The following is a 22,376-nucleotide window of genomic DNA, read 5'->3' as shown; positions in this document are numbered from 1 at the left end:
GTGTTCGCAGATGGAACACCAGTCCTGTTAATAATCCCTGTGTGTACATTCCTATCCGATGCTGAACGAGATCCCAAGAGCATCGGAGTAGCGGCAGGATCGAAAGTGCCACCATTCGGTTCAGCCTCTTCAAGCGACGTGGAGCTGGAGTCTCGGTTGGATCTTTTCCTCTTGTGTTTAGATCCCCCAAACCTTTCGGTCCCTTCCAAAATGCTTCCGACGTCCGTAGATTTCCTGCCAGTCAAAGTGGTACACAACGGGGTAAGTAGTTCGATGAGCTCGGTGAGCTGCCCGATCAGTTTACGGGCCTGTCCTATTTCTTCGCGGTTAGAAGAAAGTGGGCTGTTCTCCATAGCTGGGCACCGAACAGTAAACTCCAAAAACAGGCGCCCAACCGAAAAAGGTAACCAATAAAGAAAAAAGAGGCTGGGAACAGCGCACCAAAACCGCAATTTATTAATCCACAAAAGAGACACAAATAATCCAAAAGGTAAACGCTTTAACTCAAGACAATGCGTTTTCGTCAACTTGTATTAAGACTTCCTCAGACAAATGAATGTTGATTGGTTAGTCATTATATACTAAAATTAAAAAAGAATAGCCAATTGAAACAGTTGCATTTTGTTTAGACCAATGACAAACATGAGAATTAAAAGGGCTTGTTACATAAAAAAGCTGCATGTAATGTATAGATATTTTAAAATTCTGTTAAAACCTATTCTAAAATTTAAAACCTTTTGGTTGGTCAACCTGGAGTTAAATAGACCATTTCTTTGTTTATTCCCATAAAAAATGATAAATAAATATTTATAATAAAAACCTCAGTAAAATTTGTATAATAATGTGGGTATAGGGACTGTGTTTTTGGTCAGGGATATAATTAGAACAATGGCGCCACCTGCTGTTCTTATGTGAATCATTATCAGTTCAGCTTATATTTTTGCTGCTCTCAGTTTCAATACAGGAGCTAGGGAGATACATTCATTTAAACCTGGTTGTTTGTTGGCTTCAAGTAACAATTGCCAACATAGTTCCTTGTACTCAAGCCAGTCTTCCCATGGGCCTCCTCTCATCTCTTTTTTCACCTGCTCCAAAACAAAGAAAGAAAATTGAGATTCTTTGCAAGTTTTGGTGTGTTTAAATAAGGCATTCGTATCTTTTTCCTTTTGTATATCGTACAGGTGTTCATATATTCTTCTCTTTAATATTCTTTCTGTCTTTCCAACGTAGTAGGAGTTACGGTTTGAGCACAAGGCCAAATAAACTACTCCCTGGGATTCACAGTTATAGTGTCCTGTACTGTATATATTCATTTCCCTGGCTTCTAGGAATATTTCTCTTCTGTTAGAAATATATGGGCACTGTTTGCAGCGTCCGCAGCAGAATGTTCCATAGGTAGTACTACTGGGAGATGTCTTCTCACCAAGGTTATTGATATTGTAGGCTTGATTATTTTCTAAAAGTTTCTTAATGCTGCGTGCATTCTTGTAAACAACTTTTGGGACCCTTTCTTTGATGTTAGGAATGTCTGAAAAGGATGTGAATTTATCCCATTCAGTTTGAAAAATTCTTTTTACTTTAGAATTGAACATATTAAATTCTAGAATTAGTGCTGATAGGTAATCAGAATCTGTTTTGATATTGTTCTTATTGGTGTTGGAGTGGTCTTCCGTTGTATCAGCCTTTGTAATAGGATTTATGATATTAGTCAGACAACCCTTAATAGGTTTGAATTTTGTCGGTCTGTGTTGTTCAACCTCCTTTCTGATGTCCTTGATAAAGTCTGGTGGGTAACCTCTGGCTAAAAACATACCTTCCAAAGTATTACATTCAAAAAGGAAATCTTCATCCCTGCTGGTCATGCGGCACCCTCTCACAAATTGTCCTTTGACAATGTTCTTTTTACAATGTGGAGGGTGTGCGCTGTTGAAATGCAGAAAAGAGTTGCAAAAAGTGCTTTTCCTGAAGACCTTTGTTTCTAGGTCCTTGTTGTTCTCGTTCTTGTAGACTTCAACATCCAGATACTGCAACTTGTCAAGAGATGTAGAATGTGTAAACCTCAAATAGTGGGTAGTGTTGTTGATGTAGTCCAGGAATTCAGTCAATTTCTCATTGCCTCCTGTCCAAAAAATGACGATGTCATCAAGGTAGCGTCTGTATAAAGACCAATAATGTTGGAATCCTGAGTTCAGGATGTAATTCGATTCCCATCCTGCTAAAACTATGTTTGCATAAGTGGGTGCGCACGCCGCACCCATTGCTACATATTTAATATTTAATATATATTTATTGGTTGCATATATTTCATATATTTTATATATTTAATTTCATATATATGTATTCATAGTTATATTTATATAAATATACATACATATTTTTAATAATTTTAAATATTTATATTATATATCATATATTAATAGTTATATTCATATTTTTGTATTTATATTTATATTTATATATTTATATTTATATATATATATTTATATCTATATTTACATTTATATTGATAATTATATATTCTTAAACATATACATTAGTTCTATTATATTTAATAGGTTTTTCATATGATATACATTCTAATATGTATTTTAAATCTGTGAAGTTCTCCTATATATATATATATATATATATATATATATATATATATGAACATTCGTTGAATGTATGATATTTTATTTTATTTTTTACTATCCTATATGTATATATGCATTCTCCGTCCGTTGTAAATGCATTTCTTGAATTAATTTATTATTATTTATTTTTTGACTTTGGAAATATTCATATAATGTTTACATTTTATTGACATCATCCATACATAAGCTTTGTTACTTCTAAATTTGCTCGTGAAATAGTTTGCACACTGTTTGTGTTTTACAGGCTTCATTCTTTCATGACTATTTACGGTTCCCTTAGTTTTGGGTTTAGTTTTTTAGTTACTTTGACATATGAAATACTTCTTTCAAGCCGTTTATGTGTTTATTGTGCTGAATGGGTACTTTACTTTTTATACGGGTGCTGTTACTTTAAAGTATTTGAATTTTTAAATGCATTAATTATTTAATTTATCAATTATGTATAGTGTATTGTCTATTAAAACACACAGGAAGTGATGTTTTATATCAGTTGGAAAAAGTTTGGCAGGAGCCAAACGAAAGCGCTTTATACATTTTATACTACGATATTTGTTGTTTATTAAACGTTTCAGTCCTTCCGTGAATTTGTTTTTCTTGATCTGTTTGCTTCTTTTTGGCTCTCACCTGATAATGATCACAAACTCTTACAAAAAGGATCTTCTGTTGTGGTTGACCTCACTTCATGTCATGATAGGTTGTCCCTTTGTTTTACCCCCACCAGCGACCACAGTGACCATGGACACTTCCCTGATAGGGTGGGGGCATTTTCAGGGAAGAACAGCCCAAGGCACATGGACCGATCAGGAGACACACCTGCATATCAATGTCCTAGAGATGAGAGCAGTACTTTTGGCATTGCAGTACTTCCAGGACTCTTCCTCTGGGTACAATTATGATTTAGATAGACAACATATCAGTAGTCTCGTACTTGAACAAGCAAGAAGAAACCAGGTCATATCCCCTTTGTCATTAGGCCCTAAGAGTATGGCAGTGGGCTATATCTACCCAGCACTTTCTGTTAGCAACTCACATCCAACGTGATAGCAGACAAGCTGAACAGAGCAATTTTGTTGCCCTACAAGTGGTCCCTCAAGAAAGAAACAGTGGACAGGATATTCTGCAGGTGGGGACAGCCTTGCTGTGACCTTTTTGCCAGTCACATGAACACAAAATGCAGAAGCTACTTTGCCCTGACTCCCCCTCTGGGAGAAGCCCCAAGGGATGCACTCGTTCACGATTGGCCTCCAGGTCTCCTCTATGCATTTCCACCAATCCTGTTAATACCCAAGGTTCTACAGAAAGTGAAAACCCTGGAAATGACCATCATTCTAATAGCTCCTCATTGGCCTCATCAGATTTGGTTTCCCTTTCTTCGACTTCATTTTTTGGAGGACCCCTGGATTCTGGACCCAGTTGCGGACCTTCTGATGCACTCGTTGGGAGAACTTCATCCCTGTCTGCAGTCCCTGAAGCTGGCAGCTTTGCTGCTTCAATTCCCATCATAGCCAGTTTCCATAACCTTTCCAATGAGATGAAGCAAATTCTCTTATCTTCTCATAAATCTTCTATGAGGAAACTATACCTTAGCAAATGGAAAAAAAATTTCTATAATGGCCTCTAAAAATAATATTGATCCTTACCAAGCCCCTATGGCCTCCATTTTAGAGTTCTTGACTATGATTTTCAACAAAAGAGCTGCAGCAGCAACACTTCTTGTTCAACTTGTTGCCATTTGTAATTTTCATTTTGGATTTGAAGAATTGAATATTATGTCACATAAATTATCTAAAGCCTTTGTTAAAGGGACCTTCCATCTCAGACCACCTGTGAAATCTCCCTATTCCCCATGGAATCTAAATTTTATGCTTTCCCACATTATTCTCCCTCCATTTGAATGAGCTTCCTCGTGTGATCTCAAATTTTTGTCATGGAAGACTGTCTTTTTAGTAGCTATTACTTCTGCCCACAGAGTGTCACAGCTTCAAGCCTTGTCCATCAAGCCTCCTTATTTGATTTTCCATGCTGACAGAGTCTCGCTTCAAACAAACCCCTCCTTTTTGCCTAAGGTTTGCACTGAAACTAATCTTAATCAAATTATTGATTTGCCAGTTTTCTTCCCCAGTCACTCCAAAAATCTAGAATACATGCTGCACAAACTTGATGTTCACAGACATCTCAGATTCTACTTGGATAGAACAAAGGATTTTAGGAAATCTGAACAGCTTTTTGTTTCCTTTTCAGACTCCAGGAAAGGTATGCCAGTGGCCAAAACAACTCTGTCAAAGTGGTTATTTGATTGTATCACATTTGCTTATTCATCTGCCAATATGCCCTTACAATACAAAATGAAGGCTCACTCAACCAGAGCAGTTTCTACATCCTCTGCCTTTTCTGCCAGACTTCCTATTGATAACATTTGTGCAGCAGCCACTTGGTCAAGATCTCATAACTTTATCACTCATTACAAAGTTGACAGGGTCTGCTTTGGATCCACTGTCCTGAAAAAATATACTCCCGTGAGCCACCCGAGATAGATGGTGCTTGGGACACTATCCATCTGTAAGAATGAACAGCTTGATAGAACAACTTCACATAAAGAAGTTATGTACTTATCATAACTTTCCATGTGAGTTGTTCATCTCGCCTTCATACTTACTTCCCTCCCTCTTACCCCCTCCTGGGCTTTTAGAAGACTGAGATGCTGGATCCTTTCTGGTTGCCCAATCCTTCTATACTTTCTCTTATGGAGTGATAGAATGAATATTGAGTGTCTACATATAGTATACTACATATGGTATTATTATTATATGGAGCAAACAAGATCTGAGGTAACTCTAGGGGCATCATGGGATAAGGACTTGGCCTCAAGCTATTTGAAGACCTCGAGCTTTGTAGTAGGCCGACTCAGGAATCCATCTGTAAAAATGAAGATTAGATGAACTACTCACATGTAACGTTATGGTAAGTACATAACTTCTTTATAATGGATAGTGCATTGTCTTAGTACAGGCATTTCCATTACACAGTTTTACACACACACACACACACACACACACACACACACACACACACACACACACACACACACACACACACACACACACACACACACACACACACACACACACATGCATCCTCCTACCTCTCAACTGCCCCTGATGTCATCAAATGCCCACGTCTTTGCCTCATGTACCAGAGAGTCAGTCAGTAATACCAGACGTGAGGGTTTTTTAATTCTTATTTGCAGCTTCTTGCTACAAAGCCTGTTGCTTTATTAACTTTTAATGTGACTTCAATAAAATTTAAAATGCTTCCATGATACCTAGTGTCCTCAGTGGTATAACATCTACTGACCACTATTTTAGGGGGAGTTGAGAGGTATGGCAGCCTCCCAGATTGTCACGCACAAGTCCACATACCACACACACACACACACACACACACACACACACACACACACACACACACACACACACACACACACACACACACACACACACACACACACACACACATTCTCTGTGCATCAAACACTCCCCTCCCGATCTCATTCATGGACATATTCACCCATCTACACACAGACACATGTACCCTACCTATCCCATAACTAACATCCCTACTGTGACTACTTCGCAAATGCAAAAAAACAAAAACTAAAGCACACACACAAGCACACACTCAACTGACCTTTCTCATATGTCTGCATGTACTCACATATGCACACATACACAATTGAACATATTACCTGCTACTTGCCTGCTAAACTCCCTGCCACTTACCTCTAAGGCAATCTCACCCACTGAAAGCAATGGGACAATGCAAGCTTTCATCTGAGTTTGTTAGTATGGCTGGTAGTAGTGATGTATGCATCAGAGCAATTCTAAGACTCTCTTGGCTGCATAATTGACTTACTGCAGGCATGTTTGAGAGCGTGCATATGACTTAATATCATATGCGTTTCCCTTGGAATGCCTCATTAGCTATTACTGTAGGACAGAGAGACGATTCACTATCATGCTGTACGTGTCTGAGGTAAGCACTGTAGTAGGACATTCTAAGAGTCAGACATGGCTACCACCAGCAGTAAATAGAGCTTACTGCTGGAAGTAACATTTCTGAATCCAGGCCATTATTACAGTAATGATTATTTTTACTGTGATGCTGTTTTTTTCTCCTTTAAATTTACCTAATTTTAATTTACTTAGTATATTACAAAGGGAAAAATACTTTTCAAATGTGTTATACTGACATTTTAGTCATGTTGTCACACTGTCCAGTGTTCACATTTTAGTCATGTTGTCACACTGTCCAGTGTTCTCCATTATTGCCATTTGGCTCCTTCTATTATGTGGAGAATTTATAAATTTGTGCAGTTGCTTGTCAGACTGTATGCTAACCAAATACTCCTGATATTTTGTTTTATGAAATGTAGATGAATGCAAAGAACATAGAGGAATCTGCGGTAATTATGCTGAGTGTATCAGTACCTATGGAAGCTACCACTGTACATGTAAACAAGGATTCAGGACTAATTTTCCAAGTAATAAGTTCACAAAGTCACACTGCAAAGGTAAGGTGCCATGGCTGTAGTGGCAACATATATCTGGTTTAATAATAATGAATTGTAATTTACCTCCAGTAAGAACATATGCATGATGGTTAATTAGTAAATGAGACATTGTAAATTTTTAAGGAATAATATCAACTTGAGTCTCAAGAGGCATTCTAGCAGTTGGCATGAAGAATTAAGGAGCTGTTAATGAGCTGAGGTTTAGAGTTTGATTCCCTTGGCCTCCTTTGCTTAATTGTGTGACTCTGAGCAAATCACTTTCAGAGTCAGCACTCCTGAGCTGAGTCTGAAAAAAGGTCCATGGAGACCACTGCTGTACCCCAGTAAACAAATAAAATAAAACATAAAATAAAATACTAAAACACTATGATCAATGCATATTAGCTCACAGATTGTTATATGATGAGAAGAAAACTATAATGTGTAGAATCATTACTGCCAAAATGTATATTTAAAGTTTTATGAAGTAGAAATAAAAGGCAAAGCAGTAGCTACAGTGAATATCTAATAAGATAAAGTATGCTTATTGAAGTCAAAGCATGAAAAATGTACAGGCTTTTGCTTCCACAGAAAACTTTTTCAGATAGAAAAGTAAATTCAGATACAGCAAAAATGTATACAATTTCATTATACCAGTCAGCTGATAAACCAATTAGATTATTTTAGCAAGTAAATGCATTCTTTCTTTCTTTCTTTCTTTTGTTAATCAGCAGAGTGAACTGCTCCACGGGCACTTTTCAGCCACATTCCCTGGCCACTTGTCAGTTATAGACAAACATAAAGTACTATTGAAGCGAACATATTTACAAAGAATATTTTAACAAATATGCCAACTAATAAAACTCTTTGAAACTCTTGAAACTTGAAACACCACAGTAGAAGTAACTCACTGGATAATGTAGGACATGGACACTTAGTTTAGTGCTTTCATCCACTTTTATTACGTGAACTTCCTCAGAAACAACTCAACTTACCCTACTATACTTTTATATAACCTTAACTAATCACATCACATCCATGACATCATTATCAGTTTAAATGATTTAAAATAGATTCAGAAAATACAAAAATTACTTAAAATGATAAAATGTACCATTTTCTTATTTGTACACCAAAAAAAACACTTTAAATTAATAGTTTCATTCAAACCTAGTGCTTGATCTGCACCTAGGTAAATCTGCCAAAAGCCTCTTTGCGTTCTAACATGTTATTGTTGTCACCACTAAAGCATAAAGTGTCAACCTTATCTATAAGAAAAAATTGAAATTTCTTAAAATCACTACAAATAGCAGCATGTCTAGCCAAAGAGTTTGTAAAATCTTTCTTCTTAATAGCTAACTGATGTTCGTAAATCCTGCGTTTCAAACATCTGATAGTTTCGCCTATGTAATAACTTGGGCAAGACAAACAGGTCGCAATGTATACCACATACTCACTGTTGCAAGTAAAATGTTGTTTAGCCCAAAAATTTTTATTAATGTGGCTAGTGTAACAGAGGATGAATTACTTATGAATCTGCACTGTTTGCAGCTCATACAAGCATAGGTACCCCTAACTTTTTGTCCATCATTTTGGCCAATTTTCACAATTGTGCCCATGCTCAAGCAAACTTTTGATGTTTACTACTTTTTTGTATGTGAACTTGGGTATGGTTGCTGTGTGAACTACTAAATCTTTATTCCCTAACATAACTTTCCAATTTTCTATAATAATGTTTTTGATGTGCCACATTTCATTGACTATCGGCAGTGGAACTGCACTAACGTATTGTTCCACTCTATTATTGTTGTTTAAAGAATGGACTAGATGACCAACTGTCGTATCCTTACCTCCTAGAATGGGGGATGCAACCCCCTTCCTAAGTCCCACAACTTGTTGTTCCAGTTGTTTCAACCATTGTTCACTATAACCTCTAAATACAAACAAGGACCTTAGAAAATTTAACTCATCGTGGAAAATATTGTCATCAGAAATTAAATGACTTAACCTAATGATCTCGCCTTTCACTACACCTTTTTTCATGTGTGGTGGATGTAAACTGTCTTTGTGCAGATACTGATTTGCAAAAACTGACTTCCTAAAAATGCTACTTGTAAACTTTTTAGTGTTATAATCAAACAATAAATGTATGTCCAAGTAATTAATGGACTCACCAAAACCTCTTATCTTAAATTCTAGAAAATCTGTGGTTTGATTCAAATAGGAAACAAAATTGATGACCTCATCATGTCCACCCCCACAGAAAAAACAAGTGATCTATGTAATGATAATATAACTTGACATTGTTTGAGAAGGGGTGAATAGTTAAAAACTTTGTTTCCCAATTTGCCATCACTACATTTGCAAATGCTGGAGCAACACTGGCTCGCATCACCACTCCCAATGTTGGCTTAAACAACTGATCATTAAATCTAAAATAGTTGTTATCCAAAACTAAATCCATTAGTGAGCATATGGTGTTAACCTTAGTATTTCCAAAATTAGTATTATGTGTCAAATATTCTCAAATATTATACTCCCACTGCCTGATCTATGGATGTGTACAATGACTTTACATCCAAAGTGGCAAAATAAATTTTTCCTTGTGGCACTGTAAACTTATTTAAAATTTCCAATAAGTGCCAGGAATCCTGTAAACAGTGTTTAGATTTCTGCACTATTGGATTTAAAATGTAATCTAACCATATGGAGATTGTCTCCGTTTTTGATCTACTTGCAGTAATGATGGGTCTAAATGGTGGATTATGACAACTGTTTTGTACTTTAGGTATACCAAAAAATGAAACCATTTTTGGATGGTCTACTTGTAAATAGCTATAACATTCATTGTCAATTTCACCTTGACAAAACATGTTAAATTAAATGTATCAAACCTTATGTAACTTTTCCTAACATCCTCCATTTCCACTTTCCTATACGTGTGATCTTGTTATAACAGGGATACTATAGAGTTAATGTAGTCTGTGATGTTCATAACCACAATTTTGCCACCCTTGTCTGCCCTCATTATTCTAAGCTCCTGATTTCTACTTAAAGAAATCAAAGCCTGGTGTTCATCCTTAGTCAAATTCAAAATCTCAGACCTATACCTTATTTTCCTAAACTTTGATTCACACAGGTCTTGAAATCCCTGTAAAGTTGCTTGTAGTGGTGGATTGAATGTACATAGCTTTTTGGGCTTGTTGGATACCATATTAGATGTGACACCACCACTTTGCATGATGTCATGCATAATATAATTCAAATATTTAAATTAAGCTTCCTAAGATACAGTCTAAAATCAATAAAAACATTAGCTATATTCATAGTACAATTAGGAATAAATGAAAAAGCTTTCTTTAAAACAGATACCATATCTCTGGATAAAACAACATTAGACAAGTTTAAAATTTCAAGTCCATAAATCTGTGTCAAATTCTCCATTACCATTTCTTTCTGCTTTTCCCTCTCCTTTTGCCCTTGTTTTGGGTTGTGTTCGACCATTTCAGTGTCTGTTTGTTCCCCATTTTGTCCACTATAAAAGGACCATTGTTGTGAGCAGAGTTATTGTTTTCTAATGATGAAACTACTTGAGCATAATTACTCACACCAGCCATACTGTTCTCATTTCTCTCTACTTCGTTCCCGGAACTAGTGCTATTGGGAACAGTGTTGTTTTTTCCCCCATTTCCTTGGGGGTACTACCATTGTCAATACCAGTTCCAACTGTATTGTTATTACGCTGTTGCACAACCTCCATTGTAACACCATTGTTTAAATTGTCTATCATCGCAGTTCTATTTTTCACACCATATGCATTGTGGTTATTGTATGCTTAAATGTCTCTTTTTAACTTAGACTGTTTCCTCGAAATGATAGAGGTTTGCTGCCTATCAGCTTTGGCCCCTATAATACTGTACAGCTGGTGAAAGTTAGGGAAACAAACCCTTTGATACGTGTATCCAATTCACACACTACATCCTTCACCTTAGAAAGCACCTCAATGTAATATATCAAAATGTGCATCATATTAATACAAGTTTCATTGTATAAATTCACCAATGCATTGTACAAATTGTCACCTGGAACTGCACAATTAGGAAATTTTGCATTCCTTAATCCTTGCGGAACACATTTTCATTTGATACATTCCTCTAAATATTTAATATCAATGTCTAGGGTTACAAACCTAGAGTTTGTTTCTCTAGTTCGTAATGAACTTTTTACAATTTGTTAAATCTGTATTGTTGTTATCTTGTTGATGATTACTTACTCCATTCATGTCCATCGTCTCACAAATGCTAGAAAATGGATTGTCATTCCTCTGTAAAACATGTTCCAAGACATTGTTGTTGACTAAAATGCCATGCTCACTGTGCTCTCCATGGTTGCCTGAACCTCTGCCTCCCTCTAGGTGAACACCACTAACAGAATGATGTAATCCAACGTTTTCTTGGCGAGACCCTTTCAAAGTACATTTGAAATGTGCGGACTTGAATATTTTGCCAAACTGTCCTTGACTGCACTTGTAATAATGTTGATTAAATACTCAGAACTGTTCGTTCCATTATCAGGAACTGGATAAGTTGATAAATTTAATAGAGTGTCCTGTGATGCATCCTCTGCAGCCACCCGAAAGGTACTTCAATAGACCAACACAAATGAAAAACTCATAAAACTCTTTGAAACTCTTGAAACTTGAAACACCACAGTAGAAGTAACTCACTGAATAATGCAAGACATGGACACTTAGTTTAGCACTTTCATCCACTTTTATTACGTGAACTTCCTCAGAAACAACTAAACTCACCCTACTATACCTTTATATAACCTTAATTAATCACATGACATCCATGACATCATTATCAGTTTAAATGATGTCAATTTAAATTATCGTTACATAGATGACTTGTTTTTTCTTTGGGGGGGGACATGATGAGGTCATCAATTTTGTTTCTTATTTGAATCAAACCACAGATTTCCTAGAATTTAAGATAAGTGGTTTTGGTGAGTCCATTAATTACTTGGACATACATTTATTGTTTGATTATAACACTAAAAGGTTTACAAGTAGCATTTTTAGGAAGTCAGTTTTTGCAAATCAGTATCTGCACAAAGACAGTTTACATCCACCACACATGAAAAAAGGTATAGTAAAAGGCCAGATCATTAGATTAAGTCGTTTAACTTCTGATGACAATATTTTCCACGATGAGTTAAATTTTCTAAGGTCCTTGTTTGTATTTAGAGGTTATAGTTAACAATGGTTGAAACAACTGGAACAACAAGTTGTGGGACTTAGGAAGGGGGTTGCATCCCCCATTCTAGGAGGTAAGGATATGACAGTTGGTCATTTAGTCCATTCTTTAAATAACAATAATAGAATGGAACAATACGTTAGTGCAGTTCCACTGCCGATAGTCAATGAAATGTGGCACATCAAAAACATTATTATAGAAAATTGGAAAGTTATGTTAGGGAATAAAGATTTAGTAGTTCACACAGCAACCGTACCCAAGTTCACATACAAAAAAGTAGTAAACATCAAAAGTATGCTTGAGCATGGGCACAACTGTGAAAAGTGGCCAAAATGATGGACAAAAAGTTAGGGGTACTTATGCTTGTATGAGTTGCAAACAGTGCAGATTCATAAGTAATTCATCATCTGTTACACTTAGCCACATTAATAAAGCTTTTTGGGCTAAACAACATTTTACGTGTAACAGTGAGTATGTGGTATACATTGTGACCTGTTTGTCTTATCCAAGTTATTACATAGGCAAAACTATCAGATGTTTAAAACACAGGATTTACGAACATCAGCTAGCTATTATGAAGAAAGATTTTACAAACTCTTTGGCTAGACACGCTGCTATTTTTAGTGATTTTAAGAAATTTAAATTTTTTCTTATAGATAAGGTTGACACTTTATGCTTTAGTGGTCACAACAATAACATGTTAGAACGCAAAGAGGCTTTTTGGCAGATTTACATAGGTGCAGATCAAGCACCAGGTTTGAATGAAACTATTAATTTATAGTGTTTTTTGGTGTACAAATAAGAAAAGGGTACATTTTATCATTTTAAGTAATTTTTGTATTTTGTTGATCTATTTTAAACATTTAAACTGATAATGATGTCATGGATGTCATGTGATTAATTAAAGTTATATAAAGGCATAGTAGGGTAAGTAGAGCTGTTTCTGGGGAAGTTCACGTAATAAAAGTGGATGAAAGCACTAAACTAAGTGCCCATGTCCTGCATTATCCAGTGAGTTACTTCTACTGTTGTTTCAAATATGCAAACTAACCAAAATAAAGCAGTAAATAAAATACTTTATAAGAAATACAGGCCAATATAACATGAAAAATGAGATAAGGATTAGTATGTTTAGACTGTTTAAGCAGCAAATGTTAGTAGCAATGCTTCATGAATTATATGAAATGGAATATCATGTGGGGTAGCAGCAAAGGGATGAAATAAAGTGGTGACGACTGCATATTGGTTAACCATTGTCACTGAAACTAAAATATGTGGATTGTTTGTACAAGTAGGATTTTAGTCGTCTACAGAATTGTTGTAGATTATTTGTTGGTCTTCGTTCTGCCAGGAGGGAATATCAAGTGGGTGGTGTAAGTTTAGAGAAAGAGTTTTCACCCAGAGATAACCTAATGGAAGGTCTACACAGTACAATTCCATCCTGGCTCCTAAGGAACATTCTGTGGAGTGGAATTGCAGCTTGTCTTTTACTGGAAGGCAGTCAGAGGTACAAAGTAGTTTCACTGATAAAGAGGTAAAAAGAAAGCATGACATATGCTTATTAGGGAAATAGATGAATAGTAGTACTGTGATCATTGTTCCTTTGTGAAAGATGTATAAATCTGAGAATTCTGTTTTCTGTCTTCTCTAATAAAAAAGCATTTTGAGTAGAGCTGAGTGCTGTGATGGCCAGACCATATTCTTATCTGGGGATGAGTACATTCAGAGCAATGCATCTTCATGCATCTGTGGTGAGAAGATTAAACAATGTATTAGCACTTTGAGTTGCTAAAGAAATGTTTGGTATTGTAGCTCAATGTGGGGTTGGAAGGAAAGAGTCTGGTTTATGTATGCCTAGATAGCATTTTTGTGTGACAGTGAGACGGATAATACCTTATGAATCTTGGATGTTTAATGAATTAGGATGCACCTTGGAGAGTTTTTTGTTAAAAAATAACACAGTGTTAGATTCCTTGACATTAATTTGTAGTTTGTTAAGAGAAAGCCAGTTGTATAGTCTAGAGGAGTCAAACTGAAGTGAGGACTGTAGGTTTGAGAGATGTTTATGGGAGCTGAGTAAAATTATATCATCGGCATATCAGCTTGTGGGAAGTCAGAGGGGAGATCAGCAATGCAGAAAGAAAAGAAAAGAAAAGAGGAATGGACCAAGAAATAAACCTTGGAAAACCCCTTTAAGAAGAGAACCTGTGGAGGACATATTACCTCCAGAAGGGGACATAAAGGTTCAGTTGAAAAGGAAGCTTTAAAACCGAGAACATGCTTCTCTGGAAACGCTGCACTGTAGAAGGAAATTGAGATTGATGTTGTTAAAAGCTTAAGTAAGACCAGGGAAAATAGAACCCGTATGTAGGACATTTTTGATATTAACATCAAACTTATTTATGAGGTAGAAGGTAGCAATGGTGGTGCTCTAATTGTTTCTAAAGTCATATTAGGGTATCATATTTCTGGATATTTAAGGATTTGTTGATATAATAATTTTCAAGTATCTTTGGTAGGGGGCATATATTGGTGAATAGTCTGTAAATATAGGAAGAGGAAGGCTGTGGTAAGATTAAGGAAGTCTGAAACTATGTGGGACTACGCATGTGGTTACAGAGGCATTAAAAATTAAAGGTAATGGTCTGGAAAGAACTTTAGAACCATACTGTAGAAAGTAAGGGAGCAAGGAATGGAATAAGGCTGGATTCTTCTCACACATCTTTAACTTTTTCATTGGTATTGTTTTAAAAATAAAATTGGGATTTATTGATTAACATGTGAAAGGGTATAGTTACACTGTGTATACTGTGATTGGTAAAAGACAGACAATGCTGGGGTGGAGGAGAAGACAGCATTAGTCCCACTTCATTGAGAAGATTTAGCAGTAGATGTGAGGCTTGGTTTTGTTGTTTAGGAAAGAGGTAAAATGTGCTTAATTAATTGATTAATGACCAGAATATTTAGAGTGACCGAGATGAGAATTCTGTAGATTTCTAAGCTACAGGATTTTAGTTTTTTTAATCTTAAATCCAGTGTTCTTCCTTATACCTTTCTAATTAATTATATGATGTATAGTCATGATGACTGGATTTCCAAGCTTTCAGTCTCTCTGTCAGTAATTATTTTCCCAAGAGAAAGGGTGTTCCAGAGGGATGTGTAGTGTTTGATTTTATTGTTTTATGGGATAAAGCAGTATGTACTGGACAGGGCTTAGAATACTGTGGAGGAAGGGTCTGTACATTAAAATACATTTGTCCAGTCAATACCATGAGCTCTTTGAAATTAGAGACCTGAGATCAAGTGGAAAAGATCTTGTTTGGATAATCTTTGTTGGGAGTTTTGGAGATTTAAAAGACCAGTTAATAAGTAAAGGACATTGATCGCTAAGTGAAGAAGAAAAAATTTGGAATACTTTGAGTTTGTCATTGATGTTGGTTATAATCGAATCAAGAGTAGAGGAACTTTTAGTGATATTAGATGATCTACTTCCTGAATTAAGGTGACAAGGGAGAAGAAAATAGAGGTTTATTTTCAGTCGTATAGTTTTGAGTTAAAGTCTCAAAGAATGATTAATTTTTCTAGCTTAATCCATAGATTTTGACAAAGGTATTCTTAATAACATGTAAAGTGGTGATGACAGGAATGTAGTCAGTGGCTGTGAAGCTTTTGGTTTAGGAGGTAAGTGAAATTTGAAATACTAAATAGTTGGGATTTGTTTTATTACTAAAATTATTAAGTGATATTTGAATCATTGATTAATTGGGATTAGTTTTATTACCAGAATTACTGGTAGCTACTAGAGATGGCACTAAGTTCTAAAATGTCTGTATTAGAATGAATGTGCCACCTTCCATGTGGGTAATGGGTTAGCAGTCATAAAAATAGCAGTATGTGTTGGAGATGGATATAGCAATTCAGAAATTTTTATTAAACTTCAGTTCAGTAATTATGATAATGTTTGGCCTGTGCTGGTTTTGTCAGAGTTTGAGTTGGACCCATTTGTTGTTAATACTACCTAATGTTAAGGTGTAGCAAACCAGTGAAGTATATGATTCATGCAGGTTCTGTAACCAATAAGGTATATAAACTAACAAAAGATTACAGTTGAAGTGGGTATAAAGAATAAATCATTAATGGTAAGGGTACTGACTCTGAAAATGATTAAATGCTGTAGTGGAACAGAACAGCATTACAAGTGTTCTAAATGCTGAATTAAGGCTGAGATTCACTTTAGTTTCCATGTTAATGGAACAAATCCATACAGCAAAGGAAATAAGGTAGGTACAACAAGCAGCTGATAAGGAAGTTGAACAATAAGAGAATACAGCCACTGCTTCTCTCCAGGCTGTAAAACTGTCAGTTGTTGGACTATCAGCCTGAAAGCTGCATCTTATTTTCAGAGGAAAGAATAAACTTTACTAACAAAAATAGAAACAACTATTTTTTTACAGCTTCTTGTATAAATTTCTTCTACCGACAATATTAAAATCACAGACAGATACATAAATGCTGCACAGAATGTCACCACACTTTGTTTTCCAGAGTAGATTAAAATAACCCCCCCTCCCAAGCTTGTCCATGGTTTACATATGTTGTACCATCAGAAATCAATGCAAATCTTCAAAACTGATTCCCGTGCAGTGGACATTGGTGTCCATGTATCCAGTCTTCCTTTCTGTGGAATATATTCCCAAAGATATATTGCTTGCACACATTTTGACTGGAAGACTGATAATGATCCTTAGTTTCTACTTCTCATGTGGGCAGCTTTAGTGGTGCAGCGGTTACCATTGCCACCTCACTGAAAGAAGTTTTCTGGTTCGATTATTGGCTGGGGTGTCTTCTGTGTGGAGTCTGAATGTCCTCCCTGCAGTTGTGGGGTTTCTTCCAGGTGCTCCAGTTTTCTCCCACATCCCAAAGACATGTTGCAGGTGGATTGGACACTGTAAATTGTCCCTAGGTGTGTGTGTGTGTGTGTGTGTGTGTGTGTGTGTGTGTGTGTGTGTGTGTGTGTGTGTGTGTGTGTGTGTGTGTGTGTGTGTGCCTTCTGTGGAAAGTTGGGCACAGGGCTGGCAACTCAACACAGTAAAACTCAATTGCCAATCAATCTACCGACCAATGTTCCACTGTGGCGACCTGTAATGGAAAAAGCCAGAAGAAGAAGTTTCTAATTCTCATGTCAGTCTCCCACAATGTCGCAAGTCTTTGTTACTGACTCTAATCCATGTTGAAGAATAGGGGCAGGGCAGTTAAGCATGAGGAACTCCTATGTGATGAATCTTGTATTTGGAAAGACTTTTAAATTAGGATGTGACCAAAAAAAGAAAAATAAATAAATATATATATATATATATATATATATATATATATATTAAACGTGTGTGTGTGTGTGTGTGTGTGTGTGTATATATATATATATATATATATATATATATATATATATATATATATATAAATCTATATATATATATATATATATATATAGATAGATAGATATGTAAATGGGAGCACTAACTAACAGGCATGAAGAACATGATGACAGAGTTTTGTGCTGTAGCTGTTCCCCTTTAATCATTCAGATTTTATACTGGGTTGGACAGCAGGAACAACCTACAGCTTGAAAACAACAGGCATCAGTGCATTCTTTAGAGACCTAAAACAACATGTTTAGTGAGTAGATGTTTTGGCTGGGTTTTTCTTTTAATCAGATTTTTATTAATTCACAAAACATAAAAACATTTTGAATCAGTATAAAAAGTAATTGGTAAAAATGGAGTTGGAAAAAAGAAAGATGCCATTGGTTAGGGTGAAGATTGTGCTTAAAATGCTATACTTAGAGCAAAAACATTACTGGATATTGGAGAGAATGTTATACTTTGCATATATTCTAGTGTTTTGAAATAAATGTTTTCTATTATTTTGTTCAAGGGAAAAAGGTTTATGATCACTTTGTAAATATTTTCAGAGGAAGGGGAGGAGTTGGGTAAATCTTCAACAAAATGTATCTGCTGTTGACTGCCCCTTGTGATAATCTGACAACATAATTTCCTCACTCTCTTTGTTTATTGGCTGTTGACAATAAGCTTATTAAGTATCATATTGCAAAGGCTTTCTCCTGGAAATATTTACCAGGCTAAAAGACCTTTGAAAAAATGCTTAATACTGAGTGTACTGGTACTGCTTCCTCTGATTTTAGTCTTAAATTACTACATTTTTTACTATAATTAGTTTACTGGTTCCTTCTGCTGGCAGAAAATGGTTTCCAGGCTCATTGTTTTGTATTGAACTTTAAATACTCAGAAGCAAGTCCACCCAAACATTATTTTAAACATACCAAACTCTAGCCATAGTCACTACTGCCTCCTGAATCATTCCTGTCAAAATCACGGACCAGTACTTCCCCACAATTCTTTAGAAAACCTGATTGAGATAGGTATCGCGAGACAGTGTAAGAATTGTCTCATGCTGACAATTATAATTATTTATTACACAAATGGTATGACACAGTGTGTGAGAGATGTCCATATATAATGTCCTTGGAAGCAAAAATCTTGCACACAGTAAGCTGAGACACCAAAAATCATCAGCAGCACACCACACATCACATATCTCCAAGGCCATCACAATACACATAATCCATCATATGTTGAGGTTATAAAGATTAACTTGTCTAAACCTCAGCTGTCCAAACACAAAACATGCACAAAGCACACTCAGCAAGTTAAGCCTACCTCCTCACAAAGCAAATGGACTCCCAATGTCATGCATGTTGAGCCCATAAAGCAGGCATCGAGCAGGGTCGGCCTTGGGTCAAGTGGTGCCGTAGGTAAAAGGGTTCCACAGCTCCCTCCCACCACCACCTGGTGCCCTATCATGGTCTATTTACACCATCTAATTTACTGGAAAAACACCCCTGATAGAGCGGTGCCCTAGGTGGCTGCCTAGTTGGCCTATGCCTAAGGCCGGCTATTCATCGAGCCACCCAAACACTGTTGTTATATGTGACTCCATTCTAAGACATAGATATGCGTTTCTTACTAGGCTAAGAAAGGAAAGAATAATGGTTAGTTGCCTGTCTGGTGCCAGGAGCCATCAGATAACACATGCATTCAAGTCCTTGTACAAGTACCAGTGTGACTCTGTCATAGTTCATGTCAGAGTCAATGACTTGAGGTGTACTTCCCTGATCTATAGGAGGAGAGACAAACTGGAGCTCTCAGACTAAGGCAAGTATGAGCCTAGCGCTGAGCAGCATTCTACCTTCTCCAAGGATGATTGCTACAATATGAGCAAAAAAATAAATGACGTCAATAGTTGGCTTAGTTTTTGGTGTCATTCGAAGGGGTTACAATATTTTTTAGCCTTGGGGGATATGACTGACAGACAGTAGCATAGCTAGGGTAGGGCAAAACTGGCAACTGCCCCGGGTGCAAAATGTTAGAGGCCATGATCCATTCAACCATCTACCATTCCGATCACTCAGTGCAATGCTGACTTTTAAAAGCCAGTATTGCATTTGCAGTCATATTTGACTGCTCTAGAGCTCCATCTGGGATCTAACTGTAGCAAATGCTTGTTAGATTTTAGCACGAACTGGAACACCCCCAGAGATACCTTACTAAAAGGATGCAAGGTCTAAACAATATGTCCTGCATAAAGAGACTCAAGGCCTTGTCACTATATTTGGTTTCCCACAGACTACTAAGAGGTGACCTGTGTCTGGCATGCAAGCCATCCTCTGACCGAATATTGATGGATTTACTTTACATCAGAAAGTCAAATGGCATCCAAAATCCTCTTTCTATGGATCTAAACCTCTTCTGCAACATCAATAGAAAGGTTTGGACAAGCAGGATTATAGAGGATATCACTAATCTGGAACAGACTGTCCATCCATATAAAACAAAGCTTGTCCCTGTTTACATTCAAGAGCAATTTGAATCTGTGCATAGGAAACAGAAAATTTACCCCAGGACCTGTACTACTAATGGACAGAGGCAACTCCTGAATGCTTTGTCCCATGCATAAGTGCCTTCAAACTATCTATGGTATTATTCCATTTATTCTCATTGTGGGTAATGTAGGCCAATCAAACATCAAATGGGATAGTTTAAGTCAAGCAGAAAAAGGGAAATTGGCTACATTTAAATGGCCTGCAATGGCGCACAACCTAGTACTTCCCCATGAAACTATGAGCCTATAATGTTTGTCTGTTTAAACATATTTTTGTATGAACTGTTGTTTGTTGCTGATTGAAGATCAATTGGTTAATAAAAATGTGTTTGCCTATATATATATATATATATATATATATATATATATATATATATATATATATATATATCTATAAACACATATATGGGCCTACTTCATTTAAACAAAAGTACATTTAAAGGAAATTTGGCTTACCCGAGCTGAATCCATCGAAACTGCATTGCAATGAATGCACGGACTGCCAAAATCCTTTTCCTGTGAAAGGAACTACTTGGACAGTATGGTGAACTGTGCCCTCTCTTCCGTTTAGTACAATCTCATAGTTGGTGTATTTATGTAAGGGGTGTGGTTGGCTTACTTTTGCTCTGTTTCAGTTCATTACCATTCACAGGGAAAGGAATTTGGCAGTCCGTGCATTTGTTGTAGTGCAGCTTCCGTGGATTCAGCTTAGTAAAGTCAGATTCGTTTAAACGTACTTTCATTTAAATGAAGTAGACCCGTATATATATATATATATATATATATATATGTCTCCATGTTACCGGGATCTGGGATACAAATTTATAGTACTTTTGTATGTAGTATGGGGTGGCTGAAGTTGTAATAGTATCCTTTCTTTCAAAGTTCTTTTATTTTTTATATCTGAACTTTTTGGAAATAGGCTGAGGTTTAAGAAAAATAAATTTGTACTGAGGGTTATGTAGAGTCATGATAGAATTTTGTTTTGCAAGCAGGAACTTGCTTGTAGGTCTGATAGAATTCTGCAGCTGCATGTCTATGTGTAAGGACATCCAGTATTTGCACCTTGCCAAGTCGTGTTTGCCAAGACTCCTGACTGAAACAATCAAGTCCCCCATGGGAGAAGCAGGCTGAAGAGCCATCTGTGATGTTCACAAAAGGAAGTACTCTTTGTTGAAGGTCATGACCCTAGCCTCTCACCTTTGCATGAAGATCTCCTTTTAAGGCCGGGCAGGAAATGAAGTGTAGCTTTTGGGAATTACTTTAGCTTGGATCCTGAACATATATGTTTCCCAGCTCAGCCTTCAACCCTAACTTGGTGATCTGCAACATGTCCTGGCCTCTACCAGGGCCATGTGAAACTCATTCCCTCATCACTGTAGCCTGTCTGCTCTGCAGGATGGTCATGTCAAGCCTCCCGTGCATGTGCATCAAGCACCAAAGCATGTAGTCGAACTTAGATCATCTGGTTTGTTATTGGGGCTTTATCCCATTTACTTCACAGTGTAAGGCAGTGATGGGGATTGTCGCTCGTCCTTCTGTACATAGGATATGTAGCAGGCAGGGTAGTTTGTTTAAGATGTTTTATTACATAGAAACACATCAGGATAAATAGCAGCATCAGTAAATATAAATGAATTGATTAACAGACAGAGCTTACACATATACATGCTTACATGTCAACAGCTTACTACAAAATGGCAGTTAGACTTGCATGTGCAAGTATTTATACTCTTGTGCAAGCCCTTGGATAGCTTCTTAAAGAGACACGCACATATTGATCTACAGGGAAGTTACTGAATAGCAGTATAGTTGGGGCTTGGGGAACTGAAATGCTTTCTTATATTCCTTTTGCTGTTTTTATAGCTAATGACTTTCCTTGAGAGCCTTTTGGAAAATACCATGCTTGTGTTTAGAGTTTAATTGCTTGCTAGAATTTTTAGCTTTTAGTTTCCTGAAGCTGGTGATTTGTAGGTATGC

General features: G+C 36.5%; 1 protein-coding gene across 1 annotated transcript in view; it reads left to right on the top strand.

Annotated features, from left to right (window-relative positions):
* Positions 1-22,376, top strand: part of LOC122789795 (adhesion G protein-coupled receptor E3-like) — a 1,074,489-nt gene that overhangs the window by 183,815 nt on the left and 868,298 nt on the right. Inside the window, exon 3 of the mRNA XM_044057237.1 lies at positions 7,066-7,203. Within this exon, the coding sequence (XP_043913172.1) occupies positions 7,066-7,203 (138 nt within the window). The remainder of the gene's footprint in view (positions 1-7,065; positions 7,204-22,376) is intronic.

Source organism: Protopterus annectens, chromosome 15.part0, assembly GCF_019279795.1.
Source record: "Protopterus annectens isolate FY-2018-M chromosome 15.part0, PAN1.0, whole genome shotgun sequence".
NCBI classification, from domain to species: domain Eukaryota; kingdom Metazoa; phylum Chordata; order Ceratodontiformes; family Protopteridae; genus Protopterus; species Protopterus annectens.
This window is presented reverse-complemented; position numbering and strand designations above follow the sequence as displayed.